Below are 23,285 nucleotides of genomic sequence, written 5' to 3' on the forward strand. Positions count from 1 at the left end.
AACCCGTGAGAGCCTGTGTGGCGAGCAACAAGTTGACAATATATATATATATATATATATATATATATATATATATATATATATATATATATATATACAAAACACTAGGAACACCTTCCTAATATTGAGTTGCATCCCCTTTTGCCCTCAGAACAGCTTCAATTCGTCGGGGCATGGACTCTACAGGGATGCTGGCCCATGTTGACTCCCACAGTTGTGTCAAGTTGGCTGGTAGTGGATAGCTACTCCGAATAGCTTGTTCCATCTCATCCCACAGATGCTCAATTGGATTGAGATCTGGTGACTGGGCAGGCCACTGCAGTAAGCTGAATTCACTGTCATGTTCGTGGAACCATTCCTGGACAATCCTAGCCTTGTGGCATGGGGCATTATCCTGCTGAAAAAATCCATTAGCAGATGGATACACTGCTGCCATGAAGGGATGCACCTGATTGGCAATGATATTCAGATATCATGTGGCATTCAAACGTTACTCCACTTTAATGTGTGCCATGAAAACACACCCCACACCATTGGACCACCACCACCAGCCTGCAATGTTGACACGTGGCATGATGGATGCATGTACTCATGTGGTTTTCTCCATACCCTAGTCCTCCCATCAGCGTGAAACAGCAGGAACCGGGATTCATCAGACCAGACTATGTGTTTCCAATCCTCCAGTGTTTTTGTTCCTTAGCCCACTGCAACCACAGTTTCTTGTGTTTTGCTGAAAGAAGTGGAACTCTGTTAGGTCGTCGGCTGCCATACCCCATTCGTGTCAAGGTGCGACAAGTTGTGCATTCTTTTATGGGTCTTTTGGCACCAATGTTGTACTGGACTGTCAGTTGACTAACTGTAGCCCACCTGTTGCACTGCACAATTTGTGTCAGCCTCCTTTGGCCTCTTTCATCAATGAATCATTTTCGACCACTGGCCTGCCGTTGGCTGGATGTCCTTTGGGTGGTGGACCATCCTTGATACACACGGGAAACTGTTGAGCTTGAAAAACCCAGCAGCGTTGCTGTTCTTGACACACTTAAACCGGCGCACCTGGCTCCTACTACCGTACCCCGTTCAAAGGCACTTAAATCTTTTGTCTTGCCCATTTACCCTCTGAATGGCACACATACCCAATCCATGTATCAGTTGTGTTAAGGCTTTAAAATCCTTCTTTAACCTGTCTCCCTTTCATCTACACTGATTGTAGTGGATTTAACAGGTTACATCACTAAGGGATCATAGCTTTCACCTGGATTCACCTCGTCAGTCTATTTCATGGAAAGAGCAGGTGTTCCTAATGTTTTGAACACTCAGGAATACAAATAATACATCATATAATACATTTGGTTCATTTTAGGGTTAGCAGATTTCCTGAGTGATAAAAATGATTTATAAACAAATAATAACAACAGCTCTGAAACAGTATTAAAATATGCTGTTAATCGCAGAACATTTCTTACAGTAATTTATTATGTATTATTGTAACATTGTTATGTATAGGCTATAAGTGAATATTGGAAAGCATTCTTAATAAAAGTTTCACTCGTCAAATATTCATGATTTAATTTAGAAACAGATGCGGATTAACAATGTTTACTTCATTTAAAATCCTGTCCTGTCTCAATGTCAGGTTTAATTACATGCATTTCATGTAAATGTATCAAAATGTATTATTCCAGCAAGCATTAACTTCTGTTGTCTATGGTTTAGAAATGTGCAGCAAAAACATGTTTTTATAAACAAAAGGAGCACTGAAGGACACTGTCTGTAGATAGAAACAGAAAGACATGGAAGAGTAAGTTACCAACCTTAGCTACATAGATAGCCTTAGTTGTAGGCTGTGTATATCTTGATTTTTGCTTTTGCAACTAAATACATACATTAACTAGAAATTGAAAGAGTTGGAAAATAATTGAATAGTTTAATAACCAAGTTTAAAAATACAATGTTATTGAAGCTAAATAAATTAAACCCCGAAAACACTGTTTTTTGGGATGGAACTGCATCACAGTCTAGTGTTTTGATTGGTCCATGTCTGTCACATGAATATGTCGTCACACGAGTGGAAAAGCTTGCAGGCATATTTAACATTGCGATCAGAGAGAACGTTAGGTTATTACCATAACCCTGGTTCTCTGAAAAGAGAATGACAACCATTACCGAATGAGAAAGAGCCTCTCTGACCATCAATCACTGAGCATATATAATAAGGCTTCCCTGTCAGGGTCCTGCAGTGAGGGGGAAGTCCCTTCAACCACCTGTGGAAGAGGGAAGTCCTCACATTAGCACATCGCCATTTTCTTTCAAAAACAGAGGTCAGCTGGGGACACAACCTCAAAGGGTAATGGTTGTCATTCTCTTTTCAGGGAACCAGGGTTATGGTAATAACCTAACGTTCCCTTTCAATTCGTATGACAACCATTACTGAATAGGAAAGCAGATTACCAACAGTACAGCAGCGATAACCTCAGAGCCCACATGACGCCTAAGGGCATGCTGTCTGCAACACTCTAGAGCCCAGAGAGGGTCTTGTTCAGTTTGTAACATCAAGGCGGTAAAAACATGCAAATGTCTGACAACCTGTCCATGTAGCAGCATTGCATAACTCATCCAAGGAGCCATGAAGGAAAGCCCATGAAGTTGCCTAGCACCTGGTAGAATGGGCTGTAATGTCCCCCGGTAACGGGGAGTCTGTCTGTTCATATACGAAACGTATCGCATCTGTCACCCAGTGCGCTAGACGTTGTTTCGATAGGGCCTGACCTCTAGAGCAGGACCCATAGCAGACAAATAGCTGGTTGAACTGTCTCCAGGACACCGTCCTGTCCAAATAACAGCACAGAGCCCGAACTGGGCATAGCAAGTGTTGTCTACGGTCCTCCTCTGACTCGTGTGGGGGTGGTCTGAAATTTTCCAAAACCATTGATTGGTTAATATGGAATGAGGATACCAACTTTGGCAAAAAGGATGGACTTGCTCTTAATGTTACCCATGAGTCATTCCCAGTGAAAGCCATATATGTGCCATCGATGCACAACTCGTGGAGCTCACTTACTTGTCTGGCAGACATAATGGCTATTAAAAATGCCACTTTCAATGAAACAGGGTGCAGTTCTGCTGACGCCATGGGCTCAAATGGGGGGCCCATAAGGGCCCGCAGTACCTGTTCTAGATTCCATTTGGGGACCATACTTTTCATGAGCCTCCGAGCCCCTTTAAGAAATTGCACTGCCAGGAAATGTGCCCCAGGGGACATCGAGTCAGTTTTGTCATGGCACACTAATATTGCTGCCAGGTATACCTTCAAAGTGGACGCTGATTTTCCTGCGTCAAGCAAGTGTTGTAGGTAGGTCAATATCGTCTCAATAGGTTCAAGTCACAGGATCGTGACCTTCGGCAAGGCACCAGGCTTGGAAAACTTTCCATTTATATGAGTACTGGGCTCTAGTGCTCAGCGCCCTAGCAGACTGTAATGTTTCTACTATTGCATCTGGCAAACCTCTTCTGAATAGATGGCTCCGTTCAACTGTCAGACCCAGCGTTGGGGCTGGGCTGGGTTCGGGTGCCATAATAGCCCCTCTGCTTGGCTCAGGAGGTCCTTGCGCAGTGAGAGCTGCCACGGTTGACCCGACAACATGTCAGAGAGGAGAGCAAACTAGGGGAGTCTCGGCCAACTGGGTGCAACCAGCAATACCTGTGCTCTCTCCACCCCAATCCTCTCTAATGTCAGGGGTAGTAATGGTATGTCACAGAGACGGCCGAAGTGGGCGGCGTCAGAACCAGGAAAAGTAATGCAATACACAAAACACAGGACGGATGAAATGAAGTGATGAAGACGCCTGTTGGCGCCGGTTTAATACAAAATAAAAGGTTTACACAAACACGAAAAACACAGGACACGGCACTCTACGCCAAAATAAATAGACAAACGAAAACAGACTAAACTTAACAAAACGGTGCACGGACAGACACTGACAAACACGGTGAGCGGATACTTTCCCCTCTTATTATTATTATTATTACTACTACTACTACTACTACTACTTTCCTCCGTCTCCAATCCCGTTCTCCGCTCACCGAACACCCAACCGCCAGTATGTGACAACGTGCATCTATATATACTGTTGTGCTGGGATTCAATTACCAATTAATTATTCACTTGAATCCCAGCACGTGAATTAATAAAGTGCAATTCCCCGTGCTCACATATTACTACATTTTACTTGCACGTGAAGTGCTGTGCAATCCTCGTGCCTAAATACACATATACATTTTTAAACACTCGTGTTACACAGACCCGTTTATATCCCGTGTACCAATGTCTATACACCAACATTTAAACACACCACACGCAACACATAACAGATAATATACACAGGGGCGGGCACTTTGTTACATGGTAGCAGAGGGAATGCATACAATAGCCCCTGTGGCCAGGGGTGAGCTAGCACGTCTACTCCCAGGGGGCCCCCGTCTCTCTCCATGGAGAACCATAGGGGGCAATGAGTGGACTTGGCTGTGGAAAAGAGGTCGACTCGTGCAGGTCGAAACCTCTCCCAAATCTATTTCACCACTTGAGGATGCAGCCTCCACTCTGAGCTCTTCTGGACAGGAAGTCTGCTGCCTTGCTGTCCACACCGGGGAGGTGAACTGCCCTGGTATAACAAAAGTTTCTGTAAGTCCAGGACAGGTATCTGTGCGCTGCGTGGTGAAGGCCCAGTGAGTACAGGCTGCCTTGGTGATTTATGTAGGCTACCACTGTGGTATTATCCATCCAGACCAGCTCATGTCTGCGTGCTAATTGCTGGCGAAAATTGGATAATGCCAGGCTCACTGCTTGCAGCATTTGTGCATTTAGGTGCACTTGCTGCCAATGTCCCTTCCACTGACCTCTTATTCCCCTTCCGTTCCAGAACGCTCCCCAGCCCAGGCTGGAGGCATCTGTAGTGACAACTTCCCTTCTGTGAGGGGAGCCGAGGGGAGATCTGAGACGCAGATTGCTGGGACGGAGCCACTGTCTTCCGGCACTGTCTGAACACTCGCACCAGTTGGTACCAATCTCGGACCGTGAAAATAGGTGTCTTGCAGGTCGATCGATGTGAACCAGTCGCCCGGTTGGATGGACTGGAGGATACACTGTGCTGTCAACATGTGGAACTTACTCTGTTTGAGGAATGAGTTGAGAACCCTGAGGTCCATAATTGGCTGAAACCGCCATCCCTCTTGGGCACCAGGAAGTACCAGGAGTAGAAGCCGCTGAGGGCATTGCTTGGATTTACCAATTGTACAGGGATCTCCTGTTGAAGAGTACCAACTGTAGAGTACTAGTATGGCCATGAGGTTCGCTGCTCGCACTGACAATGCTGCCGAAGCGTATGCCTTTTTCAGCATCACATCCATTTTCTTGCAAGGCTTGGACGGGCAGGTTGGGTCCTTATCCCTTGGTGAAGGTGGAACATTGCACTAACACTGTGATCATGTCCCAGATAGTGGAGAATGTGCCTAGGCCCACTTCTTGGGCTCCTGCAGTCAGAAGCAGAGATTCTGCTGTTCTGGAGGCTGAGGGTGCAGATGTTGGGTTGCCCCAGGAGGAGCGCAGCAATTCCAGGAAGTCCTGGCATAAGGGGAGGGAATGCTGTGGGTGCCCTTTCTCCTGGAGGAAGAGGTTTCCCTTTCCCTCCTGTTCTGCTGGCCAGGGGACGTCCGTGGCTGCAGCTACGCGCTGCATTAGCACCCGGAACGCCTCCCTCTGCATTACGTGTGGCAAGGGTGACAAAGAGCTCCCCACTGTGGCCCGCCCGACAGAGGTGGCTGGGTCTGAAACGTCCGACCTGGATGTCATGAAGGACAGCTCGCCTGGACTAAGGGGTCTAGGCAGTGGGAATGGGGAACGAGACTGTGCCTGGTGGTAGGGGGCAGCCTCCCCTGAGATTTTAATAGGGTCTCTAGCATGGTCTGCTGAGCCCTTACAGTCTCTGCCAGCTCCGCGAAGAGCCATTTGGCCGAGCTTGGCGCCTTCGAGGCGACTGTGATGGTGATCGTCTGCGCCTGTATGGGGAAGGGGAGCAGTACCTGCGTGGCGACCTCCTGTCCCCTGAGGAAGGGGAGCGGTGCCTGCACAGCGATCGTCTGTCCCCTGGTGAGCGACCCCTCAAGTGGTACCACCTCGGCGGTGACCATCTCGCCTCTCCTGAGAGATGTCTGTGCCTTTGTACCGGTGGTGGGAAAGGGGAGGGTGACCCAGTTGTGCTGGAGAGTTCCCTGGTCACTGTAGCAGGAGGGGTCCTGCACCACCTCTGCAGAGGCTCACAAATCTCATTCTCCCATGGCTTGAGGAGAAAGACTCTGCTGGGGATAGGGCTGCTCTCAGTCGCTTTGTTCTCCTCGAGAACTTCCTGCATGGAGAGCAGTCCAGCTCACCTGTCGGTGCTTTGGTCGCTTGTTCAGGCCCTAGGCATCTGGCGCAGGATCGGTGCTCATCCTGCCTTAGCAGCTTCGCTGTGCACCGGTCACACTGGTGGAACCCAGCAGAGGAGCCAGTCGACTGGACCGACATGCTTTGCAGGTGAAGCTGCTATGCTCGATGACAATAACAGCCTGTAGACGCTTCCAAGCGATTCACCAGTGCCGAATTAGTTGGTGCTGGGATCGGCATCGAGGCGAGCGCTGCCGGTGCTGAGTTTGGCATCAAGACGTGCGCGGTCAGTGCCGAGTCGATCGGTGCCGAGGTCGGTGCTGATGGGTAGCGCGGTCGGTGCCAGCCTGTAGACGGCTCTGAAGGGGTTCACCGAACAGCACTGAGGAAAGTGCTGTCGGTGCCGAGTCAATCGGTGCCAAGGTCTGTGCCGCTGTGTAGCGCGGTCGGTGCCAGGCTGTAGACGGCTCCGAAGATAGTCTCTGGTGCCGAGTTAATCGGTGCCGGGATCGGCGTCGAGAGAAAGCACTGTCGGTGATGAACAGTTGGTGCCGAGTAGACCTGTTCCAAGGTCGGTGCCAAGCTGTAGGTGGCGCTGAAGATGTTTATACCGGTGTTAAGTCAATCAGGGCCTGGTGGGCGCTGTTTTTCTCAGCCTCGCAAGTCGACGGGAAAACCGAGGTCAGTGCTGGGGTATGCAGCCAATTCAATCGGCGTGGTCGACGAGGGCAAGCGCAACCACGCTAGGAAAGCCCGAGGCTTGAGAGGGGCGCTAGGCCCAAGCTGTTTTTTTGTTGTTTTTTTTTTGGTCACTGTGACTGATTAAATTTGCGTAGAGGATGACGCTACGAGCCCGCGGGGTCTCCCTACAGCACCACAGCAGCAATCCACATGGTGTATCTAACTACACAAGGCCTTGTGTAGTGAACAGAGTAATGGCCGCTCGCCAATTCTTTAAGAGGGGTCGAAACCAGTTCTAGTCAGAAACATGACGCGAGAATAAAGCAAGAGCGCTCTTAACAACGCTCGAGAGCGTGATTTTACCATGGATTAATACATTTATTTGGTCAAAATCAAACAAATCAGCCAATTTCGGCACCAGAAAGCAAGAGCTATCTACGACCTGTCTCAGTGAGATGAAAAAGAAAATGGCGATGTGTTACTGTGAGGATGTTCCTCTTCAACAGGAGGTGGGAGGGACTTCCCCCTTACAGCAGGGCCCTGATAGGGCAGCATTTTTTAAATATGCTCAGCAATTGATGGTCAGAAAGGCTCTTTCCCATTCGTTAATGGTTGTCAGTTAAATTGTAAGGGAAAGAAAGCGAGAGATCTGCTTTCCACAACCTTTCAATTAAAATATAACGTGGTATTTTGCTGTACTAATATAACAAACTATGGGTTATTACTTTATATGAATTATCATGTTATGCACGAATGTAAGAATTGTTTTTTTCTGTAGTGGCATACTTTTCTGGGCCAATTTGGTTTGCAGATAACGTCTCAAATTCTGGGAAGATTTGTTTTTTTTATAATGGGATTTGCCATAGGGAGGGAGAGGTCTCATCATACCTTGTATCTCCACGACCCCTGGGGCAAGGAACTAGGAAGCACTCTCATCATGTGCACATGACTCTCAGCTAAAGAAAATCACCAGCCACTGGTTCGTACACCACCTCACCGCCAGATGGTGGGCATTGCCCCAAATGTGTTTTATAATGGGATTTAATATAGACATTTTTCAGGGTGCTATATCTCGGGTTTCGGGGGTCCCCGAGACTTGCAAATTGGTACGGGGGTCCACCTTGGGGCCCCTGTCGATCCCTCCAAGCGACGTGTACCCAGCTGGAAAGGACCCCAATTTTGACTTTTTCTGCCAACCTGGAACTCAAAAGCTATTGGAAATCCAACCTTGACATGCCAACATGCTGAAAATGTGGAAATTTGTTGAAAAAGTAGCATTTGAAAACGGATGGCTCCCTGTGAAAGAGTGGCCCCAGACATGACCCTTGGAAGTTCAACCCGGGTTCTAGTCCCAGGGTCATTGAGATATGACCCCGAGAAGGGTCGTTTTTGGACATTTTTGACAGGGTGTATCTCTGACAGGGTGCATCTCTGCTTCTGTGGAGGTTAGGAATTTTTTTGTGGTGGGGCCCCGCATAAGGAGTCACCATTTTCACGGTTCCAGGTGCCAGGACGACTCGGCAAAATTATTTTTTTCGTCACGACTTGAGTTTTTGGGTGAACCACTGCACCATTTTAGGAGGTTTGGGGTGCTCCTCTGAGTCTATATCACTTTCAATGGTGGTTCTACCTGCTGGGGTTCAAGAGATATGCGTGAAAATGTGTTTTTCAACCCTGCCATAGACATGAATGAGGCTGAACACACAGAAAGCGTTTCCACTAGTGTGACGACATATTCATGTGACAGACATGGACCAATCCAAACGCGAGACTGTGATGCGGTTCCAAACCAAAAACCGGGCCTGTGTTATAACGCGAAGGAAAGCTGCGCTTGCGCATTGAAGTGAAAAAGAAAGACTTCATTTCCCAGCGTCCCACCCTTTCACAGCTGCCCCGTTCAGCTTAATTAATTTATAAGTTGTTCTGTAATTGCATATATCCTGTTAAACACACACAATAAAATATGGACAAATAAAACAGTGTAAGCGCTTTCTAACAGACATCTTATTCCCCATTATTTCATACATACACGCATAAATACATAAATAAACAATAACTATGTGTTTTACACGTCTCCCAATATTAGCAGATGCCATTATTTTTTTTTATAAATAAATACATAAACAAACAGTTGCTACGTGTTTTTACAAGTGTCCCAATAAATATGTAGCCGACATTTCATTAAAGGACAAAAATAATAAAACATTTTAAAGAGGAACAAAGCGACGGAACCGGAAGTCATATTAGTATACAGGAAGTAAGGTATAATTCCGGTTCCGATAGCGCCATATTGCCGTGAGACAGCAGACTTCGGGAGCAAAACTGAAAGCACTTGTAATTTCTGTTATAATCTGTTTAAACGAACTTTAATAAAGAGTAAACAACATGTTGTCGGCAGCAACTTATGGAGAAAATGGGAAGATGAAGGAATATCATTATAGTGGACCTGTGGAGCACAGATTCTCACCTTACACGTTTAACGGAGGGTATGTTTTTGTCAAGTAAATCAAGCATTTTCGTCTAGAGATGTTATTGTGTCTGTATTGTGCATGGGATTGATCATTTTTACTGCTTCGAGTCATACAAATAATTAATTGAATTTCAGTAGTCTATTACTACACAATTTTAAACGTTTTGTATGTAAAATTGTCGTAGTTTCGGTTTAAAGTACTGATTTTAAAACTTTGTTTATAAGTAGTGTACAGCTTTAAAAAGTGTTAAACAAAGGTACAATATCTGAAGCATGTTGTTGAATTAAAAGGTAAAGCAAGAAGATAATTGAAGAAACATGGAAATGACACTAGTCCTGTTAACACTTGCATTTTTATACCGGTGTTGTACATCGTCACAGTGGTATGAGTACCAAAACTTGACGCTGGGAGATTTTGGTACAGGTGCAGTCAATTGCGATGTGATTTGTTTTCAGATTGTCAGACAGAGACATTTACCATTATACTTTTTTTTTTTTGCAAACTTATTAACTGGAAATATGTTTCTCAAAGAAAAAGAAAAAACAACAAACGATGACGACCCCAAATTAAAATCCACTGCAAAGTTTCATCCAATTCATTGCATATGATAAATATTCTCAAACTGTTTTCTTAATGGTAGAAAAGTAGAATAAATTAGATGAAAAAGACCGAAAACAGCATAACATAAGATTTGAATGAACACTTACGTGTTTTCTAAGCGGAACTTGTTTGGGCATGCGAGGGTAACTTTTTATACGAGTACATGAAGGTAACAGTACACCGTTGTACCGGGGGGGGGGGGGGGGAATAGATCTGTTATTTACTGCCCGTGCGTGAAGTTCTGTAATTAAAGGGAGGGTTCAGGCAAATTTGCTATTTTGTTTATTTATTTATGTATGTTGTATCGGTTATATTTAAACAAACTGTATAAAGTAATTTACTATCCAACCTTGCCTCACTTATTTTCGTGACAGATGCATATGTTAAATATGTACTGCAGACCCAGCTCATAGTGGGAAAATTAAATTCCCCGAGGGAAGACTATTGTTACCTCCCAGGGTGCAATGCCCTCAGCCTGTGACTTCAGGCATCCTCCCCAGTCCCTATTTATCATATATGTGCTGGGACAAATGTCAGAATATTTGAACAAGTATTTTTGTGACATGGAAAAATTTGAATAATTCTCTGCTATCTAATTTTATTTTAAACAAAGAAAAGCAATCCTTGTGTGTGTTCATACACTAAATAATTTTAGAATTGTAGGTAGGACCATCTTCAATATCACCCACTATCTTAACCCCTGTGAAGTCCCTGAAATCTTTCTGCTTTCCCATGGTTGTTGCTAAATTGTTGCACACAGCTTGGACTGCAAGCATACATGTTTTTCAAAAGCCCTGTGATAACAAATGTATTTGTTATATCTGTCTGAAACAGATTTGTTGCTAGTATTTAGCAAATAGATTAAAGTGAAACTGATCTTTTTCCTCAATCTCCAAGGACTGTACTGGCTGTTGCTGGTGAAGACTTTGCTATCGTTGCCTCTGACACTCGACTGAGTGAAGGTTACTCTATTCACAGCAGAGACTCGCCTAAATGCTACAAACTGTAAGTTATGTATAATAAAATCTACATATAGTCATTAATGAAAAACACCCAGCGTGAAAACCTATGCGTTCTGTTTGGAGCTTCTGATTTTGTGTTTTTTAACCTGACTTTTCTACTCTCCTTTTAGAAATGTAATTGATACCTGTTAAGCCATTCATGTATCTCAATCAAAGGACATGTATCGATAGTAAAATGTATTTAATTTACATGTTTTTTTTTCTGTGAAACAACGAAATGGGCTTTATATATTTTAAACATGATCCAAAACTGTCATAGCCAATAAAATAATTCATGTGATCTATGTAAATCATGTCACCTGCATCTATTACACAAAAATACATTTTAAAGAAATAATGTTTAGTAACAAGCAGTCTTTGTTTTATCTTACCAGTTATTAATGTTTTACAGAACGGACAGAACTGTAATTGGATGCAGTGGATTTCATGGAGACTGTCTGACATTAACAAAAATAATTGATGCTCGGTTGCAGGTATTTTATACATTATATAGTGCTTTTAAAGTTTAGGGTATATTAACAGTGGCTCAAATGTAATTTGCAGTCTTTTAAAGAATTTACCTTGATGTAAAGCACTGAGAATTGCTGTCCTAAGAGTCAATCTGGGAAAAATGATACACAGAATAATATATTGGTGTGGATATGTTCTCGCACAAAATGTTTCGTGTTTCTTTTGGGCAGTAATGAACAAGTGAAATCCCCACTATCTGCGCTAACTCAGTGTGTACATGTGGGCAACTGAGGGACTGCTGGGCAGACTCTTCTTGTATGGACCACCCAGCTATACTATGCGATAATGCTGAAGAAAACCACACTGTGTGAAATTATCAAACAGGCAGTTAGTGATGGTAGAACAAAAGGGAGGAGGGGGTGGGGTGGTTATATAAAAACTATCATATAAACATGTATTTGTCTTGCGTTGTATTGTTTTGTTTATCATGTTTTTCTATCACTGAACACAGTTTGTAAGGTTTATATCAGCAAGTACTTTTTTCCTTGTATTTTCTTGTGCCAAAAAAAAAAAAAGTTATTGGTCTGAACCATTGTTTATGAGTTTGTCATTGTTTGGTTGATGACCATGGTATTATTTCTTCAGTTGTATGCTTGTTATAGTGAGAGTGAAAGGTGGCGATTTGTTTTTAAATTAAGTGCAGACCATGGTGCGTCATGACGGTTCATTGATTCACATGGTGAACCGTGATTTTTATACAGGGGTCACAATATCGATTCAGTAACCACTGTATCAGTACTTTAACCCTTTAAGGACCAGTCATTTTTCGGTGCTCCCCCAAGACCAGGAGTTTTTTGGCTATAGTTGACTCTACTTATAAATTCACAAAAAATCAATTTTTTTACAGTAGCATCTTGGAAATGTTATCCTTTTTTCAGAACACTCTGGGGAACATTCTAAAGTACTTCAGAAACCATACAAATATTTTTTAATGTATTCTGCTTAGAGATACATGTATATGTGTTACACTGTGACCTGAAGGACCTTACAATATTTCCTGAAAGCTCTGTTGAAAAATATTAATGTTTGGGCAAATGACAAAACATTGTTTCACCTGAGTGATTGCAATGACAAACACATATTCTCAGGGTCTTCATAGTGGACACTACTCCTTGATTTTTCTCAAAATATTTATAAATAAAATAAGTTATTTTTTCCATTATCAGTAATAAGGAAAAAAACATTTTAGGGGTGGGGAAAAATATCAGTATCTGAACAATTTTTTTTTTTTTGCTTGTATTCTAACACAAAAATAAAATTTGTGTTTGTCAGAAATGCTTATTGTGCATTTTGTATTAGCTTTTTTTGCAAAGTAAAAAGTACAGAATACATTGGGTATGTACATAATGCAGGGTTTATTTTAGTAATAAGCTACTGTAATAAAATGTTAGTGTCTGCTGCGAGAAATTACATTGTTGAAAACAGCCGAAAAATAGCATCATGTGTGTTTTGCTCTTCAGCTTCATTCAGATGTTGCAATATGACAAGTGGCAAAGGGCCAGTCTGATGTGTGGAATTATTTTGAAAAAATAAATGAACAGCATCTGTGCAAGTGCTAACAGTTGCTCTCGATCCCCAATTTTAAATGCGTAGGCTTCTTTCTGATGTCCAAAAAAATAAACCAAAAGACAATCTAAGAGAAAGAGAAACAAGAGTCCAGATTACGTGCACTGAACAGAGAGCTGGCAAATACTGCTGTACTTGGAGTTTTAGGTTTCAGCGTTTTTGAATTTGGGAAGCGAGCTAATATCGACATTGGCTTCCATCAACAACACTGATGTAATTACCACAGAAAGAACCAACAGAAAACAAAACACGACTACAGAAGTTTATCTGGTGATGTACATAAGGAACCTGACACCGTGGACGACCGATCAGAGTGTGATATTTTTTTTGCAAGAACTCAATCTATCTGTCAAAGAAGACCCGCTCTTATGGTGGAAGTAACATGCCTCACGTTTTCTAACAGTTCCAATTTGCAAGGGCAATGTTATGCATAAGGCCCTGTGAAAATCAAGGAAATTCTTTAAAATTCACGGCAGTGTCACAAGTAAAGTATCATATTTCGCGGAATGTGCAGGAAATATGTTATAAATTCTGTGCACAGATTATTTTTTTAAACAGCAAATATACATAAAAGCACGGACATCAAAATTAACATCAAAGTTAATCAGGCACTTTACAATAGCATGTGAAACTGTTGTAATTAACAACCTGTAGTTAGTGTATCTGCAGGATAGCTTTCAGTTCTAGTACGTCAGGTGCATATTCATAATTTAGGTCTTGCAAAACAAATAGAAATGTGTAACCCATACTGATCTTGAGCATCAGTCGACACGCCAGTGTGACCACCGACAAGCAACCAGACTGTCTTACCAATTCCGTAATCTCCTGCTTGTGATTCTCGGCAACTTTAAGTCACAACTCAGCTGGGCTGATGAAGGAATCATTCCACTGTTTGCTACACTGTCTGAATAATTTCAGTAACTTTTAGTTGTCCAATTTTTCAAAAGGGATATTTGCGCAAACAAGCGCCTCTGTCAGGTCAAAATTTAATAAGTGTACTTTTAGAGTATGAAAGTCACTGTTTTTTGTTTCTTTGAAAGTAAGCAGTCACAGTACTGCTCTGGATTTCCGCCTTTCTCTTTTGGTGAATACTTGAATCTAAATCAAATTCCTGTCAACAGACTAGTTTTGATAGTGATCTACAGTAACTTTGCCGGATGTACAGAAGAACTTACCTCCATCGCTTGATAAAACTTCTCCTGGATACTGCTTTACATGATTTTTTGCCTTTTTAGAGACATACATTTTCTTGTTTACAGTGTCTACTATTTAAATTTCCCCTTAGATTGCATAGTTACATGACATAGTCACTGCAATACTGTGTGCATGGCAAATAGTACACACAGTAGAGCAGTACAGTTTCATTAATGTGATTTTTTTTTTGTATGAATAATTACGAAATTTTATATCTTAATATTGTAAAAATCGCGGTATTTCTAACTTCACGATTTCCCGCAGCCCGTGAAATCGCAATTTTCACAGGGCCTTAGTTATGCATACCAGCAACATCGAGTCCATCACAGAGGGTTTTTTCAGCAGCCGGTAACATCGTTACAAAGAAGCGGCACGGCCTATGTGCAGAAGTTGTGAACTGAATTCTGTTTCTTTAAAAAAAAAAAAAAAAAAAAAGCCTTTAAAAACACTTTTTTTTTTCTGATTGTTTTTAAATTATTTTCTGTTGGTCTGTAAAATGAACAACACAAGGGTGAGTTTGTTAAAATTCTGTAAAGGCACTTGAACACGTATTGCGAACGAAATGTATTGGTTGATATTTGTTAGTTTACGAAAAGGCTGGAAGTAATGCTGTAATATCAATAGTATATGCAGGTGCTGTGCATTTGTTGTTCAGATTTATTTATTTTTGTTTAAATGTCACGCAATAAATATACTAAGAGTATCTCTCCACTTTAATGTTTTTCATTTAATGGCTTGTTCTAATTTTCCAAACGAATATATTTATCTCGGATGACTATCCGAACATCATAAAACCATGTTCATCCCATCACTATATTTATAAATGTTGTAAAACCTATACAGTCAAACCAGCTCATGCGACCCCCTTTATTTAGCGACCACCTGATTTAAGTGCCCACTTTAAATTCCTCCCAGTGATATTTGTGCTTTTATTTAACTGTATTAAGCCACCACCTGTCTAACACACCAGCGACCACAATTCTCTTACCTAGCTACGGACTCAAACCTGACACACTTACACAGGGCTGTTATAAGAAAAGTATAGTTTTGAATGGTACATCCTAAATTCAAAGGAATACGGTAACCATTTTTGCTGTCTTATCCATAATCAATAAAACAACAGTGCTCTCTTGTAAAGGAAGAGAGAAACATGGAGAAACAAAAGGTCCTCCGTAGATAAGAATTAAAGTTATTAAACTTGTAAAGACAAAGTGCCAGAAAAACTGCTGAAAAATGGGGCACTAAAGACGCAAATACAGCATTTTGAAACGGAAAGAGCTAGGGCTTGAAGTTTCAGGTTTTTATTTTTGTTCATTAAACTCTTAATTACTAAACAGTCGCTTCTTTTTACCATGATGTCTTGATTGACTTGCTGATTATGTTTCATCTTCATTATGCGAACACAAATGCAAGCAATGACATTCATCACTTCCCCGATGCTACTTTAACTTGCATTTTGTTCTCGCACTTTCCTGGGAACTAGGTAGCTTCCAATGTGTCCGTTTCGTGTTGTGTTCTTTCCCACTAATTTAACAGAATATTCTCATAATTAGGATGTAGCGGCGTAAGACTTGAAGGCAAACTTTAAAAGAAAAATTCAAGCCATGCTTATAAGAGTATGAAAACAGTGTGCGCAGTAATCGAATAAGATCTCATGCTTATGCTGGCGTTGGTTTCATGATGCAATGAATCAACACGTACCTGAAAGGCAGACACGGGAATTGCAATTTGCAAAGGATTTAAAACAATTTGTGTCACCAGAGACAGGCAAGCATTCATTACTTTCACAAAATAATTTGTTTTGTAAATGCATTATGTAAATGAACATCTCTAGTGACAACATTTTTAAAACTGTATACTTTGATTTGAATAAACAGACAACAGTGCTAATGGGCATAGGTGTTGTGCTAATATTTATTATTATTATGATTATTATTTACCTTAGTACTTGATTTGAATAATTCCAGGTTACGCTTTTTAAAAACACTTCCGTATTCAGTTTACACGACATTCACTGTACTAAAAAAAAAAAATTCTAAAAAAGTCTCTGAGTACATAAGGTAGGCTTCTTGCATTATTTTTCATTTAAACATCCCTTGATTGACATTACAAAGGCTTAAATTGACTAAGTACGAGTAGGTGTTTTGTTTCAACAATAAAACTTTATAGCCTATGTGTATTTATATTTTTATTGATGGTATGTCATATTGCTACTTGTTTTTACCGCTGTGCAAACTACCCCTCTAACCACTGTTGCATTTAATAATACAGTAGATTTTAAAAGGTAGTAAAGCAATTTATTTTAAAATTCAATAGTGTTAACTGTAATTTCGATTTCCTCACATATTCTCCCTTATGTTCTGTTTGTATTGCATATCGAGAGATGTATTGTGCTGCTTATAAAGAGAAATACACTGCTAGAACCAGATGTTCCAGTGGACCTTTTGAAGAAGAGAAAAATGCTTGTGTGTGAATACAAAAATCGCTGCGAGTCGGCTGACGTGAAAAACGCATCAAATAAACGCTGTAGTGTGTGTAGTCCTTTAGTGGTAGAGACAAAGGTTTTCTCTCACCGTTCAAACCTTTTTTGCTGACATGTAATTTTGTCACCCAAGTAGGCATATTCTTGCTACAGCTTTCAGCAGAGTAGATGACAACTTCAAGCTCTTGCTAGGGTGCCAAATGAAGATTTAAAATGGAATTTGAATTCCAGATTTGTGTTATACTAGAATGAAGTCTAAGGTTTCAGTCACCTGCCCTGCTGTAAAACACTAAATGCTCCATTTGTCCTTTTGTGGTTTCAGATGTATAAGCACTCGAATAACAAGACAATGACGAGCGGTGCAATAGCAGCTATGCTTTCCACCATCCTGTACTCTCGACGATTCTTCCCTTACTACGTTTACAACATCATTGGGGGTCTAGATGAAGAAGGTATGAACCAATTATCATTTCTGCATAATAATTAACTTATTATACCCAGCATTGTTTAGCAGGAGAGAAATGTTATGCTAATTCATAATTCAGTTTCTACATAACTTGATTTTTCTGGGAACATTTTTAATATTAGTCAGCATTCCACTGCTGTCAATTAGTTGTAATTCATTGTTCTGATGACAGATGAATAATGAGCGAGACCCGTGATTTGCAACTTTTTTGCTTGGTTTACAGTGACAAACCATGCAACAGGACTGGGACAAATATTCAATATACAAACTGTAAATGACTGTATCCAAAAGACACAAGGAAACCAATACATACATGCCATTTGAAATAAGTAACACACATTCTGCTTTACAGGATGGTGTTTGTTTCTGTCTTTTAATAGGTAATTTAATGGGTTACCAGGTTTATCTTGTGTAGAATAGTTGTTTTTTTGTTTTGTGTTTTTACTGTGATATTATACAAATTATACTTTGTTTTTCTTCTCCTTTAAAATAGTTTACATTTTAAAATAATACTCAAACATAAACATGATGTCATAGTAAAATGATGAATATTTTAGGTGATGAATTTAAGTTTATTTGTAAATGAGTACAAGAGTGCACCAATCAAATTACATTTAAATACTGTAGGTCTGGATAACAGAATATGTAATTGTCTTCATTCTCATTTTAATTTAATGCAGCACAATATTACTATGAAGCTTCTGTTGCAATACAAGCAGGCTGCTATGTGACATTGACTTGCAAAAAAAAAGTTTTCCTAAATAATGACTAAGCAATAGTCTTCTATTTTTATGTTTCCTTTCAACTACTGCTTGGAATGTTTTCTCTCCAGGAAGGGGAGCAGTGTACAGTTTTGACCCAGTAGGGTCATACCAGAGAGATAATTACAAAGCAGGAGGCTCTGCAAGTGCCATGCTGCAACCCCTCCTCGACAACCAGGTAGAGTATCTACTATTGGTCAAGATTCTTATTGTAGCCCAGTACAGATACACTAGATCTGAGCCTTGGTTTTAAAGTACGTGGTGAACTAATATCCAGTTGTAGACAAAAGCATTGGCACCCTACGCGTACTGTACCATAATTCAAGGTATCAGATTAAGACAAGCATTTAGTGAACTTTTACCACATTTTAATAAAGCAAAAAGTAAATGTGGCAGGACAGGAGCCCTGCACTTGAAGAGGGTTTTTTTGTTTAAATATTGTAAATAATGTTGTCTGTAATTGTAAAACCTTGGTGCTCCAGGGAGAGCCTACCTCCCGTGTGTGATTGCCTGCATTGAGATCCTAATCAGCGGGTAGTGTTCCAGCGGGGTGTCGGGTATAAAAAGGTCCCAAGCATACAACTCGGGGCTGCTGCAGGACCATAATATTATGACATCCTCAGGGAAATATGCACCCACATGTCACTGTACAGCAAAATACACCATTTCTAGTAATTTAACAAATAATATTTATAACAAAACAAACTTATTTAATGCATGCATTCATGACAAAAATGTTAGCACCACTGCTTAAGTATTTAGTCTGCCCTACTTTTGCTTTTATGGCTTTCAGATGTTTGTGATAGTTCTTAACCAGTTGGTTACATCTTTTTGGTGAAATCTGGCCCATGCTGTCCTTAAGCTCACAGGTTGGATACACAATGCTTGGATATCTTTTTTCAGATCGGTCCAAAACGTTTCTGTTGGATTGAGATCTGGTAATTGCAAAGGCCATTCCAGAATTGTGTCATCACTTTCTTCAGGAATTCTACGGTTGACTTAGCCGTAGGGCTGTAACAAAGATACGTTTTGACCTCAAAAAACAAAATAAATAATAAAAAAAACCCTGAAAATAAAATCCTAAATAAAATGCGAAATTAAATAAACAATTGTTTCTATGTAATGTATTTAGATTTTTATTTGTTTATCTATTTTGTTTTTTCAAATTTTGGCAGTCTTTTCGGTCTAGTATTTCTCATTGAAGAAAATAGTTACCTTGCACTGACACAAGGCTAGTTTTTCAGTGCCACTCTGATATTAAATCGACGCTGCTGTGACTGTGCTTGCATCCAAAACAAATTGTGCAAGCCCTGCTGCACCATTGCATCTCTTTTGAAAATTGGACCCTATTTATTTAAAAAATTTTAGGGGCAACTTTAAAAACCTGCCCTGTTTCGGAGATTATGGGGTCAGTAGGTAGCTTTAGATTTATCTCTGTCCATTAGGGTCGTGCTTAATTACATTCATGAAAAACAGGACAACTAGCCAAAAGCGGAACAAAAGCCTTATTTTTTTTTTATAAAACTTGTGAGGACACCGGGATGTGCTACCTAAAAAAGGGGAGAAGATTTTAAACTAGCCGGAGCTGGTCGCATTTCACCATCTTCCTGATGAGATTCTCAACTTTAATAACCCACTTCCGTTTCCCTCAGCTGCCAGGGAACTTGGCAAAAACACCCTTAACACAACGAATGTTAGGTGAGACTGTTAGAGTACATGATAATAAGTACTATTCTCTGAGGCTCCCAAGTGGCGCATCCAGTAAAGGCACTCTGTGTAGAGTGCAGGATGTGCCCTATACCCTGGAGATTGCAGGTTCAAATCCAGGCTATGTCACTGCCGACCACGACCGGGAGTTCCTAGGGGGCAGCGCACAATTGGCCGAGCGCTGCCTGGGTAGGGAGGGTTTAGGTCAGCAGGGGAATCCACGGTTCACGGCATTAATTTCGAGCCCTGTAATTTGCGATGAAAGGTAAGCTTAAAGTATACACAATGCATCAAAAATACAGGAATCCTTATACTTTCTAAACAACATTATTATACTTTCAGTCTTCTGTCACAGTTGTTTCTCTTTTTGACATTTGAGCGTCATTGATTAGACTATGTAACACAATTTTTGTTCCTGGGTAGTAAGTGTTATTTCCTAATTGCTTATGCCTCAAAAGTGTAGAAAATGGCTATTATTCCCCACAAACTTTGCTTTTGTGACCAGGACAGTGATATTTCAAAATATCACTATTTCCAATGGGAAAACGGGCAAATGTGTGTCATTTCATTCACAAAAAGTCAGAAAAAAACAACATATGAATCCAAATTAACATGTATTTGTACTAAAGTAAAACAAAGATGACTACAAAAGATTTAGAAGTGAGTAGTTTTTGGAGATTTACAATTATACTGTATTTAATAGTAATTACTGTAAGTAATAGCCATTTTCTATACTTTTGAGGCATAAGCAACTAGGAAATAACACTTACTACCCAGGAGCAAATTTTTTTTTTTTTTTTTTTGTTAGTGTTATTTGTGTTTGTAAACTGTGAGGGTGGATGATTTTTAGTGGTGCAATCGGCACCCTAATTTCTTATAGTCATATAGGCATTTATCAATGGTAATCTGTGCATTGACTTTTTTTTTTTTTTCAAAATAAAGAACATTAGTTTTAACATTAGATCCAATACCTAAAAACACTGTTGTGCATAACAGTTGTGCACAAAAAGGCACAACTTGCATTCAAATTAGGACACTTACTAAAAAAAGTACAAAGGACTGGAGTTTTCAACATCGGGGAAAAAATATGCATGCGTCCACATCAGATGTCCCTTTAACACTAGAACCGCTGAAGTTATACTCATATATAAAACAGCTGCCGGCAATGCCGGTTCCATTTTAAACAATGTCAATATTAAAATGAAAGACAAACTATAGGATACAACTCAAAAGTTTTATTCAAGTATATTTCATCATATCAAACATCTGCACAGCTGAAACACCGTATTTAAATTGAACACAGGTTTATTTTCTAACTTAACACTATAAAGCACTACTTAAAAATAAATAAACATTTCAGAATAATGTGTGAACAGGTTTATGTATATACAAAACTGTAAAACAATGTATTTTGTAAACAAAAGTAACACTTTTTTCTTGTTACTGTGTAGCACTGAATTTGATGCATCGATTCACCAATATATAATTGAAGCTCAGGAAATTTAAGGACAGATTATCAGTAATCGATGCATAGATTAATTGTTGCGCCCCTACTGATTTTTATTCTAGCATTTTTGTCAGTTTATGCAACATTGCCAACCTTCAGACCTATGCATTGCAGACCTTTTAGCATTGAAAAGCTATTTAATGACCTAATATGAAAGTACATGACATTTTAAAGTATGTCTGTTTTTCTTCAATTTAACAAAGCTAAATATTTTGTTACCTATTTGTTGACTTTTGTTTTATTTCTTATATTTAAAAAAAAATAAAACAAAACAAATAAACATGAAAAATATAGATTTTCTATTAATAGCCTTGTGTGTCCAGGAATATTGTGATTTTACATACTGGTGTTTGTATATACTTGTGAAATCTGAGAGGAAAACATTGATTGGCTGTGTTAAGTAACTTCGGGCTCACATTTTAGGTCCGTCCCCCCCCTTCTTTTTGTCCCATAACTGCTCTTTTGTAACTTTTAAGTTTGTGACTAACATTTATTGGTATATACTGGTAATTTGTGCACTTTGCCATGAAGAATTGTTTTTTTTTTCCCTTAGATTGGCTTTAAGAACATGGAGAATGTAGAGCATTTGCCTCTGTCCCAAGAGAAGGCAGTTCAGCTGGTCAAGGATGTCTTTATTTCTGCTGCTGAAAGAGATGTCTACACTGGTGATGCACTCAGAATCTGCATTGTTACAAAGGACGGCATCAAGGAAGAGACTATTCCACTTCGAAAGGATTAAGCAATTCTCTGCTCTGCAAATCAGAATAAATATGTACTATTTCCTTCAATACATGATTTTAGTGTAACTTGACCAATATTTTCTGTATACACTGTCATTTGTAAGACAATAAAGTCTTCAAATCAAAATCAGAACAATTTGCTAAATTGTGTTTATCTGCCAATAGCTTCAAAAAGAGTAGACCTATATTGTGGTATTTGTTTGTAAGCTAAACATGATAGAATTGAGAATCTCATTTAATTTAATCACACATGTTCGAAGATTCTGTTTTTGATAGCTTATACTTAATGTCATTATTGTGTTTGGTTTCAGCTGGCAATCCAGCTAGTTTTTACTTTAAAGTAGTGGTTTTAATCTTTATTTTCTGTTGATTGATTAATCATCCAATCTATTAATCACTTAATCACACATCTTTGCTAGTGATATGAAGTTGTATTGAAAGACAATTACAAGTAATATAAATATGAACATAATGCTATCGATAGGTGAAAAAATCCCACTTCCAGACCGATATTGTGAAACCAATCCAGTAACGTTTATTCTTATCTTCTGGATGTTCAGTAACTTGGTTTTTACTTTTTGGAATATACAAACAGGAATATGAACTAATATTCTTTTAAGTTTGAAGCTGCCAAAGTAATGCATAGACTACACGCTTGAACAACAACCAGGACTCCCCATAACTCCTCCACTGTCCCTGCAAGCACTGCAGCACATAACACCACTCTCTTAGAGCTACAGCAGCACAATTATAAATTGGTACTACAAAGAGAACACAAACTGTTTGATTACGTTTTCAATTTAACATCCAGATTATATGCAGTGCTCCAGATAAGCTGCTTACTGAGTGTTTTGCACATTGAATTACCCAAGATATTTAAAAGTAATGCATAAATAATACCCGTAGCAATTTTGCTGTACAGCTTGAATTTAAATGTTATCAAGCTTCTTGTACTTCATTAGTTCCTGGTGTCTCAACGGTTGCGAGAGACTGGATTAAAGAAATGCCAGGACAGCTATGCCATTGTAGCCTGCCTGGGAATTGCCAGAAATGTGACCAATAAGCCTGGATTTTACAACAACAACAACAAAAAACAGTGGTAGAATCCACTGGTGTTTGTGACTAGTGAATACGCTACTGGATTTTGCTGTCTTAGTCCC

The 23,285-nt window shown here is 40.0% G+C and overlaps 1 protein-coding gene across 1 annotated transcript; it reads left to right on the forward strand.

Annotated features, from left to right (window-relative positions):
* Positions 1–9,367: 9,367 nt before the first annotated feature.
* On the forward strand, positions 9,368–22,252 carry LOC121316034 (proteasome subunit beta type-1-B-like). The gene is made up of 6 exons (XM_041250732.1): positions 9,368–9,585; positions 11,068–11,175; positions 11,584–11,665; positions 17,267–17,396; positions 18,243–18,349; positions 21,939–22,252. Exons 1-6 carry the CDS (start codon positions 9,485–9,487, stop codon positions 22,122–22,124), a joined length of 714 nt encoding a protein of 237 aa, XP_041106666.1. The 5' UTR covers positions 9,368–9,484; the 3' UTR covers positions 22,125–22,252.
* Positions 22,253–23,285: the final 1,033 nt, after the last annotated feature.

Source organism: Polyodon spathula, chromosome 5, assembly GCF_017654505.1.
Source record: "Polyodon spathula isolate WHYD16114869_AA chromosome 5, ASM1765450v1, whole genome shotgun sequence".
NCBI lineage: Eukaryota > Metazoa > Chordata > Actinopteri > Acipenseriformes > Polyodontidae > Polyodon > Polyodon spathula.

What these genes read in the sequence shown, in the direction of transcription:
- LOC121316034 (XM_041250732.1), top strand. Translation starts at nt 9,485, where the DNA reads ATGTTGTCGGCAGCAACTTATGGAGAAAATGGGAAGATGAAGGAATAT. An exon ending in TAATTGATGCTCGGTTGCAG is followed by an intron (nt 11,666 to 17,266) that starts GTATTTTATACA and finishes TTGTGGTTTCAG; the next exon opens with ATGTATAAGCACTCGAATAA. An exon ending in AACCCCTCCTCGACAACCAG is followed by an intron (nt 18,350 to 21,938) that starts GTAGAGTATCTA and finishes TTTTTCCCTTAG; the next exon opens with ATTGGCTTTAAGAACATGGA.